Source organism: Bactrocera neohumeralis, chromosome 2 (assembly GCF_024586455.1).
Source record: "Bactrocera neohumeralis isolate Rockhampton chromosome 2, APGP_CSIRO_Bneo_wtdbg2-racon-allhic-juicebox.fasta_v2, whole genome shotgun sequence".
NCBI lineage: Eukaryota > Metazoa > Arthropoda > Insecta > Diptera > Tephritidae > Bactrocera > Bactrocera neohumeralis.
Genome location: NC_065919.1, coordinates 66,242,787 through 66,258,253, shown reverse-complemented (window position 1 = coordinate 66,258,253; position 15,467 = coordinate 66,242,787). Strand labels below are relative to the sequence as shown.

General features: G+C 38.4%; 1 protein-coding gene across 5 annotated transcripts in view; it reads right to left on the bottom strand.

Moving 5' to 3' along the window:
- LOC126751923 (proteoglycan Cow) overlaps window positions 1-15,467 on the bottom strand; it is a 169,874-nt gene that overhangs the window by 29,525 nt on the left and 124,882 nt on the right. For all 5 annotated transcript variants that reach the window (XM_050462416.1, XM_050462381.1, XM_050462408.1 and 2 more), the window contains exon 6: window positions 3,908-4,056. In XM_050462416.1, the coding sequence (XP_050318373.1) occupies window positions 3,908-4,056 (149 nt within the window). The remainder of the gene's footprint in view (window positions 1-3,907; window positions 4,057-15,467) is intronic.

Genomic DNA, 15,467 nt, shown 5'->3' with positions numbered 1-15,467 from the left:
GTGCAGAAATGCTGCGAAGCCAATGAAATGTCAGGATATGGCATGCAGGATACAGGATACAGGCAGGAAAGGCTGTCATGCGGTTGGCGCGCCAATCGCATTAAAATTGATACTAAGTAGTGCGCGATTACCAGTGGATACATACATATTAGGGCATAATGTTTGAAACTATATTTTAGTCTTTGAAAAACGTGCATTTCACGTTTGACTGGGATTTTGCAGGGAGGAAATGAAGAGGCTATAAGTTTGGACTAGCGTGGGAGCATGGTTGAAGTTTTAACGGCAAGAAGGGGCTTATCTGGATTCCTAAAAAAAAACTTGAAGTATTAATGAAAATAAAAGATACTATATATGTATTGCTCAGAATAATTTGAAAGTATGTCTCTTGTTGTTTAAGACCCATATTTGTATTCTTCGACTGAGTAAGTATTGGAGTTTCAGATTAAATTATTATAACAAGAATCGGTGGATTATATTGTAGAAGCCTATGTCAAGATTGTAGTATTTGTATGTAATGAAATCATGCCGGCATCACCTGAATTTTTTCTCTAATTTTCCTTTTCATATGAGGAAATAAATAATTACTTCCGTAGCTTGGATTGAAGAGTGGATGATTAAGAATACCGAAGGGTACTTTATCCAGATTACCTACTTGAATATATGCATTGTCGACTTTTTGAGCATTCCGTAAACGAATACTAGTTTTTAAATAATGAAAATTTGAAAAAAAAATTACGTAAATGCTCTCTCAGAGCTCCTTTTATTCTCTACTTTGTCGTCTGCCGTTAGAATTTCGTAACGTTTTTATAATTCTCGAGTGTTCGATGGTTAACTGGAGTCCCGATTATAGCATATCGCTTTTAAGTGAGTTCATACCTTGGGTAAAGGATTCTGTTTTCTCTATTAATCTCAACAAGTCTTCAAAAGATTATTTTCTCTGCTTTAACTTTCTTTGACCAGACCTTTCTTTCGTGGTAACGACTTAACGATCGCATTGATACTAAAATTTAACTTGATGTGCATGAGTTAGAAAAAACCTATGGTAAAGCCAGTCATGATCGTGGATTGTAAGATTACTTACTAACAGCTTTCCCAATTAAAGTATCTGGAAGTAATATTTGACTTGAAGCTAAAATTCAAGGAACAAATAGACTACACATTAGGTAAAGCAAATAATACTCAAAACGCTTTATGAAGAATGATGACAAATAGAGGCGGCGTACGCTCCAGTCAACTACGTTTAATAGCAAAATATGGATACAAGCATTAGTCATATGTTATGCTGTATTCTAGATCTATAAACGTACTGCATAGACTCTCAGCAATACTAGCTATCAGCGCTTGTCGAACCATACCATTGATGCTGCTGAAGTAATAGGCAGTATGCCTCCCATTGACATTCAGGGAGAATTACTCGCGTGATTATACCAGCTAACAAAGCCATGTTGCCAGCACTGCTGGAGAACCTAAGAAAGGTAGACCCATACTCTTATATCAGACATTCATATATGGATAGACACACAACATGAGGACCTGTATTTCTAACTGACTCAAATACTAAGTTGACAAGGGTGCTGCTTACCTATTCAAACTTTGTCTTCACGTTAGTCCGAACTATCCGACCTGTACAGAGTGGGTAGAAGACTCTTAACATGTATTCTTTTAATGCTCTCGATATTTAAGTATAAGGGAGAAGCTAAAAATTTTACTCGGCGGTAGTTTAACGATGAAAAGCTTGAAAGGCATATTTGTATCTTTCTATTGTTGAATGGGCAACAGTCAGCGAAGCGGCAGTTTTAATTATGACTAAAATGATTCATCTACAGCAAATTACGCGTTCGTCAGTCCGAAGAAGAGGAGACTTCAAATGGATTGTCTCGTTGAGAGTAAGTTAGGTTTCTTTAGATAATAATTAACTGATTCTCACAATAGGAGTGATGTAATAATAGCAGCTACTACATAACCAAAATATACATGGATATATGGCCTAAATCTATCATCACCTTATCTTTCGCCAAACCAAATTATTCAAAAAGCGTTGGGAAAGTGTTGACGACGAAACAGAACAGCCATCAACAACAATTGATGATCAACACGTCAATAAAATAAAGAAATTGGTTTTTGAGAATCGGTGATTAACAGTCAGAGATCTACAATTAACAGCCAGGCACCGTTGAAATATCGGAAGGACCACCGAAAATGATTGTGAAACATCATTTGGGTCTAAGAAAAGTGGAAGCTCGATTGGTTCTAAAAATTTTTTCGAAAAGCACAGTCGCGTTGACGTCTGTGAAACAATGCTTTCCGACTACCAGCGTGACAAGAAACATATTATTACTAGCGATAGGTCTTGGATCTATGCTTACGACCCGGAAACAGACGATCAATCGACCGAATATCGAATATTGTGGCGAAGGTGAGCCGAAGCTGAAAATACAATGTCAAAGCAAGTCAAAAATCATAGCTATGTTGACTATTGTCTTCGATTGTCGAGGTGTGGTGCTCAACGAATTCCTTCCAACCTTTGAGTATTATGCGTCAATTGCGCGTAGCTATTCGTAAAAAGTAGCTGGAATTATGGACCGACAACTCTTGGTTTTTGAACCACGATAATGTACCATCACATACTGCATTGATTATGTTGAGCTTTTCGCCAAATTTTCAACCAATATCGTGGCACAGCAACATTTTCGCCTGATCTAGCTCCGTGTGACTTCTGGAAACCGTTTTGAGTCATTAAACGTGAATCACTACTCAAATTGAAAGCTATTCTGAAAATTGACTTTGACAACTGTTTTGAGAATTGGAAAAAACGTTGTCGTAAGTGCATTGGGATAAGGGGTATTACTTTGAGTGAAACCACATAAATTTTGAAGAATAAATTAACTTTTTAAAATTATGAACAAAGTCTTATTTGGATGCTATCGGAAAGTGCTTTTACTTTAGCACGTGATAATAACTACGCAGTCTTCTTTGTTCTGTTCTGTAGAAAATTTAATAAATTACTTTAGATTGCGTATTTTTGTGATGCACTGTTGGTCATTTTGTTATTTCAAGTCTCCACATTTCTCATTGTACCCTTTCCTTTGTTATTCTAATATTACTGAACCCAAATTGCTTGTGCGTTTTTGTTTGTGCAATTTACTGTCAACGCTTGTCGGTTGGCATATTTACTTTGCTAGAATATGAAGACAACTTAATTTAACGAAAGCATTTTGGAGTGAAAAAATGGAGAGCAAAATAAATTTTTTTTCTGATGTGAGTTTGCCCTTTAGTAGACAGCCAAACAATAACTTAATGGATGCAATATATTTACTTTCGCATGGGTGTGTTCGCGTGTGTGTGTGTGTGTGGTGGTCAAAGAAGGATGCTTTTTCGTTTTCTCATCTTTGCTTTCAGATTTCAAGTGCTGCACTCACTGAGCACTCTCCTATAACTTATCGGTCCACAAAATGCCTTCTTTTTGTGTTTTTATACCCTGAACAGAGTGTGTACAGTTTGACACGAAGTTGCTAGAAGAAACGTTCTAGACCTTGGAAATTATATATGTAAATGATCCGCATGACGAGCTGAGTCGATTTAGTCTGTCTGTCCGTCCGTCTGTGTATACGCGTTTTGGAGATTAGAAATTTTGCACACGTTATTATTTAAGGCATCGATGCAATCTCTGAAAAATTATTAAGTTCGAATCACTATAGCATATATCCGCTATACAAACTGAATGATCAAACTCGAGTTCTGGTGAGGAAACCTTTTTATTTGTAAAGGGTATTACAGCTTCGGTTCGACCGATGTTACGTTTTATTTATTTTTTTTTTTGGGGATTTTATGTACTCACTTAATTTTTATTTTATACATATGTATATCAAGAATAACGGTTATCTGCTGTAGTGGTAGCTGTACTTACCCTTGCATGGACAGAATCCCTTGCACGCTATCCTTATGGTTGTGGAATGTATGCAGTTGTGGTAATCCAATCTGCATAGCGATGAGTATGTACGGTTGTCGGCGCCGCATAAGAAAGTCGGCTTTGCCACCGGGCAGGGCTTGCAATTGCTGGACGAAGCACGCGGCAGCCAGAGATGCGCGGGCGGGCAGGCGCATGGTCGTCCAAAGCATTGTTGCAATAGCAAAAATTGTTAGTGGATGGATGACAGCAAGGATGCAACGGCGCATTCGGTGGCCGCATAGTAGCACATAGCCGGCACGCAGCAGTCAGCCAAGCGGTAGCATGAAAGTAGATAAAGAAGAGAGATGTATGGCGGAGAGGAGCCAACGTTATTGAACAGTTGCAAGTTGAGTGCGGCAAATTGCTGTGGCGCATAAGTATTCTTGTGTATGGATGTATGTGTATGTGTGTGTGTTTGTGTGTGAGTGAGTGAAGTAGTGGAAAATTAATTTCTTATGCAAATTATAGTCCGCTGGCTGGGCTGGGCTCTCTGGCTGGTTGGCTGACAGGCAGAGTTGGCAGGAGTCAGCTGCCAGCGTGCGAGTATTTTAAATATTTCTCACACTCATACAAAAATACTAACATACTCGTTCGTTTACACATACACATATATATATGTATATACTCTTAGTGTATAAGGCGTTTTGTTATTCTTGTGTGGACAAACGCTCACTTCTTCGTACATTTGTAGTCACATCATTGTTTACAGATATACATTCGTACCATACACATACATACATACATATGATGTTTAATATATAAGTTTTCTTTAACAGACTCCTCTTTTCGTTGACTCAAGATTTTCTTTCTTATTTTTTTAATATTTATACACATTCTTTAAGGGATTATATCTCGTTGTGAGTCAGAAAAAAATGACATTTTTTCATAATTTTTATTTGAAAAAAAAAAAACAAAACAAATTATTCAAAAAATAAATAAAAATAATGCACATTTATAAATTTAATGTAATTTAATAGTCGCTTCTTCTTTTTTTAAAATTCTGGATTCCTTGATCAGTTCTCCAGGCATACCTCCGAGAAAAAGTTTTCTGGCAATGAGTAAGATTTACCTGGATGATACTATCTGGAATCCTCAAACCAAGTAAAAATTATCAAAGGTTGATCCAAGTAGAGGTACTTTTTTCAATAGCCTTTTTTTCGAAATCACGCGTGAGTCGTGTAAAGCTGTCATGTTATTTTTGTTCAGTTTTGTCTGACATTTCATATCTGAATCTAATAGTTATTTTCTGGCATCGCCGGCTACAAAAGCAGACCGAGAGGGACAGCAAACGACGCCATATTTTTTTCCGCTCTTTTGACATTTCTCTTCATTTAGGGTTGCCATTTCATCATGAAAAGATATACCAACCAACAACGAGTCGAAATCACCAAAACTTAGGACCGAAACTCGCAGTCATTAGCCTCAACTTTAAGAGCGCTACGTCCAATTAATGGTCCTCATAATCGCCTTGTCAGATCAACAATTAAGCGTCTAGTGAAAAAATTTGAATCCACAGGCACAGTAAAAAATATTCCCGTGCCAGTGAGACAAAGAAGTGCGCGTAGTGTTGAGAATATTGCTGCCGCTAGCGCATCAATTGAGGAAGACCCAAATCAGTCTCTCAAGGGTTGGGCATCTCTGCGACGTCATTGTGGCGAATTCTGTGAAAAGATCTTGGCCTGCATCCTTATAAGATCAAATTGACGCAAAAACTGCAGCCGCTTGCTCACCAGAATCGTCGTATGTTCGTGAATGGGGCTGAGCAACAACTTGAAAATGATCCGGACTTTCATCCAAATGAAGATGATTTTTCGATGAGGCCCATTTCTGACTGAATGGCTTCGTCAATAAGTAAAATATGCGTTATTGGTCAGGCACAATACATACGTTCTCCATGAGTCATCATTGCATTCCGAAAAAATTACGGTTTGGTGCGGTTTATGTGCCGGCAGCGTCATTGGGTCATACTTCTTCCGTGATAATCAAGACCGAAATGTTACTGTGAATGGGAAAACCTACCATTAAATGATAACCGAATATTTTTGACTCTAATTCGACGATATGAACTTGGACAATATGTGGTTCCAGCAGGACGGCGCCACAAGTCACACAGCGAATGTTACAATCGATTTACTGAAAACCTAGTTTAGTGAACGTGTTATCTAACGAAATGGCCGCCTCGGTCGTGCGATTTGACGCCGTTAGACTATTTTCTGTGGAGCTACGTCAAGTCTATGGTCTATGCCAACAAGCCAGCGAAGATTGATTGACTTGGTATCGGCCGTTTTATGCCTGAAAACAGTCGAAAATTGGGTTCAGCATCTGGACTTTTGCAAGCGTGCCCGTGGTGGCCATGCAAAAGAAATCGAGTTCCATACATAGTGGCATCCTGTGTACTTTCACAGGAATAAAGAATTTCATTGATATCCAAAACTGTTACTGTTTTATTTAAAAACGAGAAAAAAAAGTTAACTTGGGCTGCACCGAAGCTAATATAACCTTCACAGGTGCATTTCTTTTAGTAACTAAGTGTTCAGTTTGTATGGAAGCTATATGCTATAGTAATCCGATCTGAACAATTTCTTCGGAGATTACATTGTTGCCTTAGAAAATAATCCATACCAAATTTGGTGAAGATACATTGTCAAATGTGAAAGTTTTCCATACAAGAACTTGATTCCGATCGTTCAGTTTCTCTTCTTGAAGAGAAAATGACGTTTGCAAATTTTCAAAAGGATATCTTAAAAACTGAGGGACTAGACGGACGGACGGACTACGGACAGACAGACAGACGGACATGGTTAAACCGACTCAGCTCAACATACTGATCATTTATGTATATACATATATACTTTATAGGGTCTCCGACGCTTCTTTCTGTGTGTTACAAACATCGTGACAAACTTAATATACCCTGTTCAGGGTATAAAAACGTATGGAGTGCTCTTATTGAAAAACCCATTATTACATTACTGATAATTCTAATCAAAAGTTGCAAAATTGCACATAAATTATCAAACCGTGACCTGTGACGGATTGGTTCAACTATCATAGGTTAGTATAAGTACATACTTACTGTCGGTGTCAGTTTTGAGGAAAATAAGAAAACATGACAAATACATTTAGAATAATTTCTTGTTTTGACAAAGCGATTCCGAAAAGTTTATACAGAAGTCTGTAGGCAGTATAGAAAAATTCAAATTGTAAGGAGGGTAAGAAGGGCTAATGAACTCGACATCTGAAACTTACTTAAATTTAAGGAGAACACATGTTCAATTCGCTGAATAAATGGAGGCTTTGTAATCGTCGGAGAAAGATAAGGATTTCACTTATTTAGCAAGCTGTCCTTCGATTGATGTTCCTTTCGTAAACAACTTTTAGGCTGATATAATCCTACGCCGCGATTGAGCGTTCGAATGTCAAAATTAATCTAAGCAAAAATCAATATGGATAAAATTTTCATGTTATGGAAGATTTGGTAACAAGTTGGAATGCATGAAACTCAAGTTCAAGCAGTTGACAGTTGACAGCTGACAGCAACAACCAATTAACTTTCACACAACAACACACACTTTTGTCAAAGCATAAACATGGACAGTAAAAGAATGATTACGAAAATGTTATAGGTAAATTTCACGGAAATGTCAGGAAGAGAGGGAGAGAGAGTGATAGCCAATGCGTGGAAGGAGCACGCGAACACAGGAACAAAGGAAGTGACGAAAGCAAAGCTGTCAACTGTCAAAAATCAAGAAAAACTTTGAGCGATAATACTTGAGGGTATTGGGAATTCAACGCCACCCTTAGAAAGGGTGCCGCCACGCGGAGCAGTCAAATGGAAAGCAAAGTGAAAAAGCTCTACATGTAGACGATATGCACCAGTATGCGGTGTTTACAACAAAATCTAACGAAAATTCCTGTGCAGCACTAAACCAATAAATAAATGAAAAAGTTATGGGAGTGTAATATTGAGTTTCCATTATTGAATTTTGGTGTTTTCAATTCGTTATGCGAAAATATGTGAATGCCTGTTAGCAACAACAAACAGCATGAGCAAACAAATAGCTTTTAGGGTCTGTGGGGGGGTGGTACGTTCGCCGAACAAAGGATAAACCTTTGGCAAACAACAAAAGTTTCAATTGTGCGCTCAATAACACAATTTGTGATAACGGCACACACCGTGTTGACATCGAGTTCGAGCAAAAGCCGGAGTTTGGCTTATCGAAGGGAGCGGCAAAAACTTGTGTAAACTATGCGAAAGATAACTGAGATTACAAAAAGACAAAAAGGAAACAAAAAAGTCAGAAAAGAAAATTAAAATTTGGTCCGAATAAGTTCCAGTGGAACAATTGTTTTGTGTGCGGAATCAGTGTTAACAGTTTGTGCTTCCGCCGCCTTTTTGGGTTTTGTTTAGTGGTTACAAAATAGAATAATAAAACTTTGCTTTCATTGGAATATAATAATACTTTTCAGCGAATGTGCTATTCGAGATATAATTGCTATAAAAACTTAGTGAAGCACGTTTAGTAATACGCCTATTAAATATGTGGTAAAGATGATAATGATTTGAGGTATATTGGGGCATAGCTATGCTTCTGGGTAAGCAGTTACAGTTGTAGAACTATACCCAATTTCTTTTCTGGCGTCCTTGCCGCACACCCTGAAAACGTGCGTAACCCTTGCGTAAGACGTGGTAGCCAACCCGTGTGAAGCCTATTGTCATGACTAAAACAGAGCAAGTTTCAACGCAGCCACTCCAACATATTCGATTTAAGGGTTCCTTGAATTCTAATAGCATCGTCTGTCCAAGCGGGCGACAGTTTTAAAACAAGCGGCTATAAAGCTATGTAATACTCGCTTAGCGAGGTTTTGCGCCGTGGAATAAGCCCCCTTAATATCGCATATAAGGTCTTCTCAAGTATAATGTGTGAAAGACTGAAGCCCATCGTCAACAAACTGATTGGACCTTATCAGCGTGCCTTTAGGTCAGGAAAATCTACTATCGATCACATTTTCAACATATGCCAAATCTTGGAAAAGACTCGTGAAAGGAAGATCGACACCCACGAACTCTTCGTCGCTTTTAAAGCCACCTTCGACAGCGCGCAAAGGAATAGACTCTCTGCAGCTATGTCTGAACTTGGTATCCCCGCAAAGGACCTCTCCCAGCCGTTCGATACCAAACGTGGTTTCAGACAAGGCGGCTCCCTATCGTGCGACTTCTTCAATCTACGACTGGAGAAAATAATTCGAGCTGCAGAGCTAATTCGAAGAGGTGCAATCTATTACAAAAGTATACAACTGCTGGCGTACGCCGAGGCCATCGATATTATTGGCCTCAACAACTGCGCCCTTAGTTTTGCATTCTCCAGACTGGACAAGGAATCAAAGCAAATATTTCCTGTCAAAAAACAAGCAGTCGTCGCACTCGCGACTTGGCTCCCACGTCACTGTTGACAGTCATAACTTCGAAGTCGTAGATAACTTCGTCTATCTTGGAACCAGCATTAACACCAACAACAACGCCAGCCTCGAAATCCAAAGCAGAATAACTGTTGGCAACAGGTGCTACTTCTTGCTCATTTAGGAGGCAATTGAGCAAAAAAATTCTCTCTCAAACAAATTGAGCAAACAAAGACCAAACTCAATAAGTCACCCAGCATCCCCGTCCTGTTAAACGGTGCAGAGGCATGGACGATGACAACAGCTGTTGAGTCGGCGTTACGAGTTTTCGAGACAAAAGTTCTGCGGAAGATTTATGATCCTTTGCGCATTGACAACGGCGAATACCGCTGTCGATGGCACGATAAGATGTACGAGATATACGACGACATTGACATCATTCAGCGAATTAAGTGACAGCGGCTACGCTGGCTTGATCATGTCGTCCGCATGAATGAAAAAACTCCAGCTCTAACAGTATTCAACGCAGTACCCACCGGGGGAAGCAGAGGAAAGGCCTCCACTCCTTTGGAAACACCAGTTGGAAAAGGACCTGGCTACACTTGAAATCTTCAGCTATAACCGCGTTAGCGTGTTTACGCCAATAGAGAAGAAGATAGAAAAATAGAAAATATTTTTGAGAAAAGTTTCGACCAGTCTGAAACTGTAAAATCATTGTTTTAAAATGATTTCATCAAAACAAATATGTGAGCTGTGGATCGATTATCCAACTGCTTAATCGTAAGCTAAATGGAATAATGAACTGTCACTCATACGCCATGGCCACACAGGTTTTAGGCGTCTTTCAAACATGTTTTAAAATCACTTTTTAATTTTTTATTTCTCAAATTTGACTCATATTAAAATTTTAACCCTACTGATTGGGAAAATATAGATTTTCGTTCATTTTAATTACAATAATTCAACGAAAATAAATTCCATTAAGAATACTTTGAAATATACGAAACATACTCTGAAACGCTAATTATTTATAAACTAAATTCTTCAGTTTATAATAGTGTGTGTGTGATTATGCACTTGAAATAACGGTGCGCATGCTACAGAATATTAACTTTTATGCTTGTGGATTTCCATATAAATTTCATGGTTTCCTTTTCAATTTCGCTTTCACTTTTATTTTCGTCATGTCAAAAAGCAACGTAAATACCACTCGTGAATAGTTTAAAAGCTACAGTTTACCAGCCACACCAGAGCAAAGCATAGTTCACTTCACAGAAGCCAAAAGTGTTGCATACACACAGGCACACACATACACCCACATACACACATGCGTAACTACCCACACATGTCTACTTTGTTGCGAGCATTTGAAATGTTTGCAACTTTTGTGGTTCAGCACTTGCGTCATTCGCACTTGCCCTCGTGTCCGAATCACACAGAAGCACACTCACGCACACACACACACACACATAAACATGTAAAATGTTGTTATTACTGCGGCTGTGCATTCTTTGGCACAGTCATTTGTTCGCCATTCGGTGCTATTCACTTTCTCTCTGATTATCCTTTGTTTCGCCATTGTGTTCGTTGGTTTTGTTTCAAGTGTTGCTGCATTACGAATTTCGTTTTGTTTGTTTGTTTGCTTATTTTGTATTCGCTGTGTGCACGAGTGCATGCTCGTAGACTTCACTTTCATCACGAAAAATGTCACCAGAGCAACAATGTGGTGCGGACGGACGAATGCGGGTGACAAGTGTGACAGTTCTAATATTTACAGGGGATCGTTGATATCAACGAGTGAAGAGCTCATAAAGCAAAGTAAATAAATCTCGTATACAAGGCAACTCGTAACATGTTTCTAACAAAATCACATACTCTTGCTAGTCAGTGTTCGAAAAATATTTTTGACGAGTTTACAGTTTCAAAGTCTAGAGCAAGGCAACAGGGAAACAATGGAGCATCCCTTGTGCACATGTCCCACATTGGCAAGACTACTCTGTAAGCTTATGGGGTCCCCACGGTATGATACACAGAAAAAGGTATGAAATTCGCGTCAAGCGCAGGCATCCAAAATGATCGGTGTCGCAAAGGACCAAAACTGGTCTATGCGTGGCTCATTTTCTTACCAGACTAATCTAACCTACTGTTTTAAAACTCCTTTAGATCACCTGAAAATCATTTCGCTATAAGTTTGAAGTTTAGAACGACTTTTAGTACATCCAAAAACAGTCTTCTGAATTTATCACCCTTACATCATCCGAGAAGTTCAACAGTATATGTATTTCCGAAAGATTATCATTACCTCCAACAAAACTTAAACGTTTCATCATGCTCTACTTACTGGCGATTGATCTTTATACATACATATATATTTTTGGATGAGACAACAACGAGATACAGGTTATGGGAGAAATTCCATAATAATACTTAACTCTCTAAATTGATTAAATGATCTCCAGTGTTTCATTCACTTATTGATTGTTTAAGTAAAATTTGACAAAACTTAAGGGCATATATTCTGACGCAGTGAGGTTTCGTACTAATATTAGGGACAACCTTGTTCCGCTTTCATCGATATCATCTTGTGTACTGGCATTGGATCTATATACATACATACTCCGCTACACAGAGGAAGCCCGTAGAAAGCTAAATATGGTCATGATTCGCACGCAAACATGGCTTGACTCAACGAAAAAAACAGAGCTACTACTGCTGACGAACATGTACTAAGAATATTCTAACGACACAAAAAACTATAAGCTATATAAACAATCCAGCATTCCACAGAAAAGCTAGTGCACATCTCCTCCTATCTTAGCAGATTAATGGTCAACATTCGAGGACTCACAGAAGAAAAGAGAAAGCTCTTAATGTCAACAACCACCAGCGTCTTACTATATAGAGTAGAGTTTTGGGCAGATGGCTAAAAAAGAAAAACCGACTCAGAGTTGCAGCAGCTTACCGAACTGTACCAGGTGATGCAGTATTAGCCATAAGTGGTAATGACCCCATTGACTTTCCAGCGCATGAAAGAAAAAAGCTGTAGGTGTTAAAGAAAACAGATGAAAATAACAAGAGCGCTATTGACCGAATAAGGAAAGACACGATACTCACATGGCAATGAAGATGGGAGAATGGCAGTCACGGCTGATAGACGGCCAGATTTATAAGAGATTTAAACTTATGAACAAGTTGAAAGTTTGAAGAAATCGACTTCTTTACAACACAGCTACTATCCGAACACGGATATTTCAGAGAGTACCTTCATAGAATGGGTAAAGTCGAAGAACCGTAATGCCTATATAACGACGCGATAAAAGACAACGCAGATCACACGTTCTTAGCTCTTTCCAAACGATTTATATTTTTTGGGAAGCCTTTTCCCTCCTTACGAGATGTGGTCTTTCATGAACTTATCTCCCTACTATTACCACTAAATTGAAGGTTTTATTTAGCAGAGAATGATCCAATTTAAGTCAAATATCCACTGATCAGTTCCTTTCGTCGATTCTATTTTTACGGTATATTCAAAATCCGTTCTCATAAATCCTCGTGCTTATTGGCAAAAAACATGGTCAGTCGATTTTCACGAGCTTCTTTTGATCTAAATTTTTTACTAGCAAAATCATTCGCTATAGATAGGAAGAGATAACAAACACTTGATACGAGTACCAGGTGCGGACTACAGAGTAGATGCATTAGAACTTCTCAAATAAGTTTTCGCAGTTTCTGGCGAGTTACAATCGATGTGCGTGATCTGGCGTTATTTTGATGGAACACAATTCCTCTCTCATTGAACAAAGCTGTCAACTTCAGAATTGCGAGTTGGGCCGTAGCGGAGCAGCTCATAGTAAATGATTTCCTGCCAATTTCTACAAAATCTTGCTAAGCATTATTTCTGGTTTCGCCACTGTTTGCGCCGGATCACCGCGATTCGGCCACGACCATTTTTGCTGACGTAAGTGTGATCAACTTTTTGAGACCAGTAAGCATCTCCGTCCGAAATGTACCGATTTTGTTGCAATTCAGCAACGATTCGCGGATGGAAATACCGTCTATTGAATTCGTTTGCGATAACTTATGTGGTATCTATCCATCTCATCGAGTACAAACTTTTCCTATTAAGCAACTTTACGTTCTTACTTTTTATGCATTAGGTGTGAGACTTTGCTAAATATACATTAAATTTCATTATGCGCCTAATTGTAGGCAACATTTTTATATGTATTTATGTTACTGTTTCGCATAATAGCAATAAAAAATATTTTGTATTATTAATACCTTATCAAAATTTTTTTTGAAAATAAATTAATTGTGGCGCGTCGGAAAATATTGTGGTAGAGAACGTTTTTATGGTCGAAAGTCGCCTTAGTAGACAACTGCAAACTCTCTTTTTTCGAGTTACGAGAATTTAGTGCATAAATCTTTTATTTTATCGAATCAGTAGTGCCTTCTGAAAGTTCAATATATTTAGCGCAGCATCACTCGACATTCAAGCAATTAAATCAGCGCCAATTATCGTTATTATCATTACTAGAGCTTTATTAGCGGCTATCAAAGAGTTCGTAATTAAATTCGCAAACTTTAAAAACCATAAATTATTATACGAATACTTCCAGAACGCTTGCGCTGAAATGCTGCCGTAAGTGTTGCTACAGCCTGCAGTTAACTTGTTTGTCCAATACAGCCACAGATGAGCTTATATTTATAGTAAGTAAAAAGTGTAAAGCTCACATGGTTGGCCGTTGCCGGCTGTGCGGGTACCGATACATGTGTGCGTGTGTGCGTGAAAGCCTGTATAAAAGTTAGTGTGTCGCTAGGTCGCTTCTTAAGCGCCACTTACTCGATTATAACGCAAATAAAACTTTTCGCATTCGTTGTTTTTTAACGAGTTTTCTTAGGAGAGGGAAAGTATAACTAAAACAACAACAATAATAATGCCGTATAAGCTCATTTCAAGGATAATTTAGTTGAAAATCGCTCGACTTCCGTTCGTGGAATTAAGTGTGCAATCGTTTCGGTTTGTCCTTAACACACTTTGCCGGTTTGTTGGTTACGAAAGCGGGGCGAAAACAGTTAAAGAAGTAGCAAAGTGAACAACAATAACCACAACAATAGCAATAAAAAAGTAAAAGCACTCAAACCGACTCGCTGCGGTGATGAGCCATAAATTTTTCGCAAAGCACACTTACAAAAATTGAACTCAATAAAAACGCTTAAATGCCGAAAGGACGTGCGAATAGCAAAGGATGGGCGAGGAGCAAACGAAAATAAGAAGAGTACATAAAATTTTGTTTTCGAAAAATTTAAACATGCCTCAGTTTCCATTTTTCACCGGACATATATCTGTGGTTATATGTATATTGGTCGATGTGCATTTTTGTTGCTTTTATATTGTGGCAACATGTTGCTACAACGTACAATAGTTTTGTTCACCTATCGGTTGTTTGTGGTGTTAAATTGGAGGAAATCGGCCTACAACCACGCCTGCTGCCCATATACCGTATTTTCAAATTCCATCTCATTATTTAATTTCTATTTACAGTCGTACGAGTAGTGATCTCAAGGAAGAACAACTAACGTCTACAAATTATCGAAATCGGATCGCATATCTCCTTCTAGATATCGCATATTTGGACCACAGTGCCTATGGATGATTTTTTTTCGAAACTATAGGTCAATGTGTGAGATGTAAGTATGTAATTGGAATTCGGAGAGACCCCTCTTATGACAAGTTTCCTGTATAATAAATACGGTCAATATTTATTAGGTCAATATTTGCATTAGCCCATAATACCTATCCCCCAACTTTGATCTTTGTAAATTGCTAGACTCTGAAAACATTTCGTGCACCCCGACTAAGCCCTTCTTGACTTACTTTTGTTTTGCTTTTGTTATTGACGTGACAGCAGGAGCCTCAAACTGAAGCACAAGAGGTCAGCATTGTAATCGCGTGTTAGTTCGCTATTTGGGTTTAGGTCAGACGATAAAGTTCGAGAGAGCGTGTCGCAGCAAGACATACTATATACAGACACATACCATCTATGTTCTTACTTACTAGCCAATATTGCAAAACAATGAATGCAGCACGTGTTTATTTTTTCCTAAAAGGAAGACA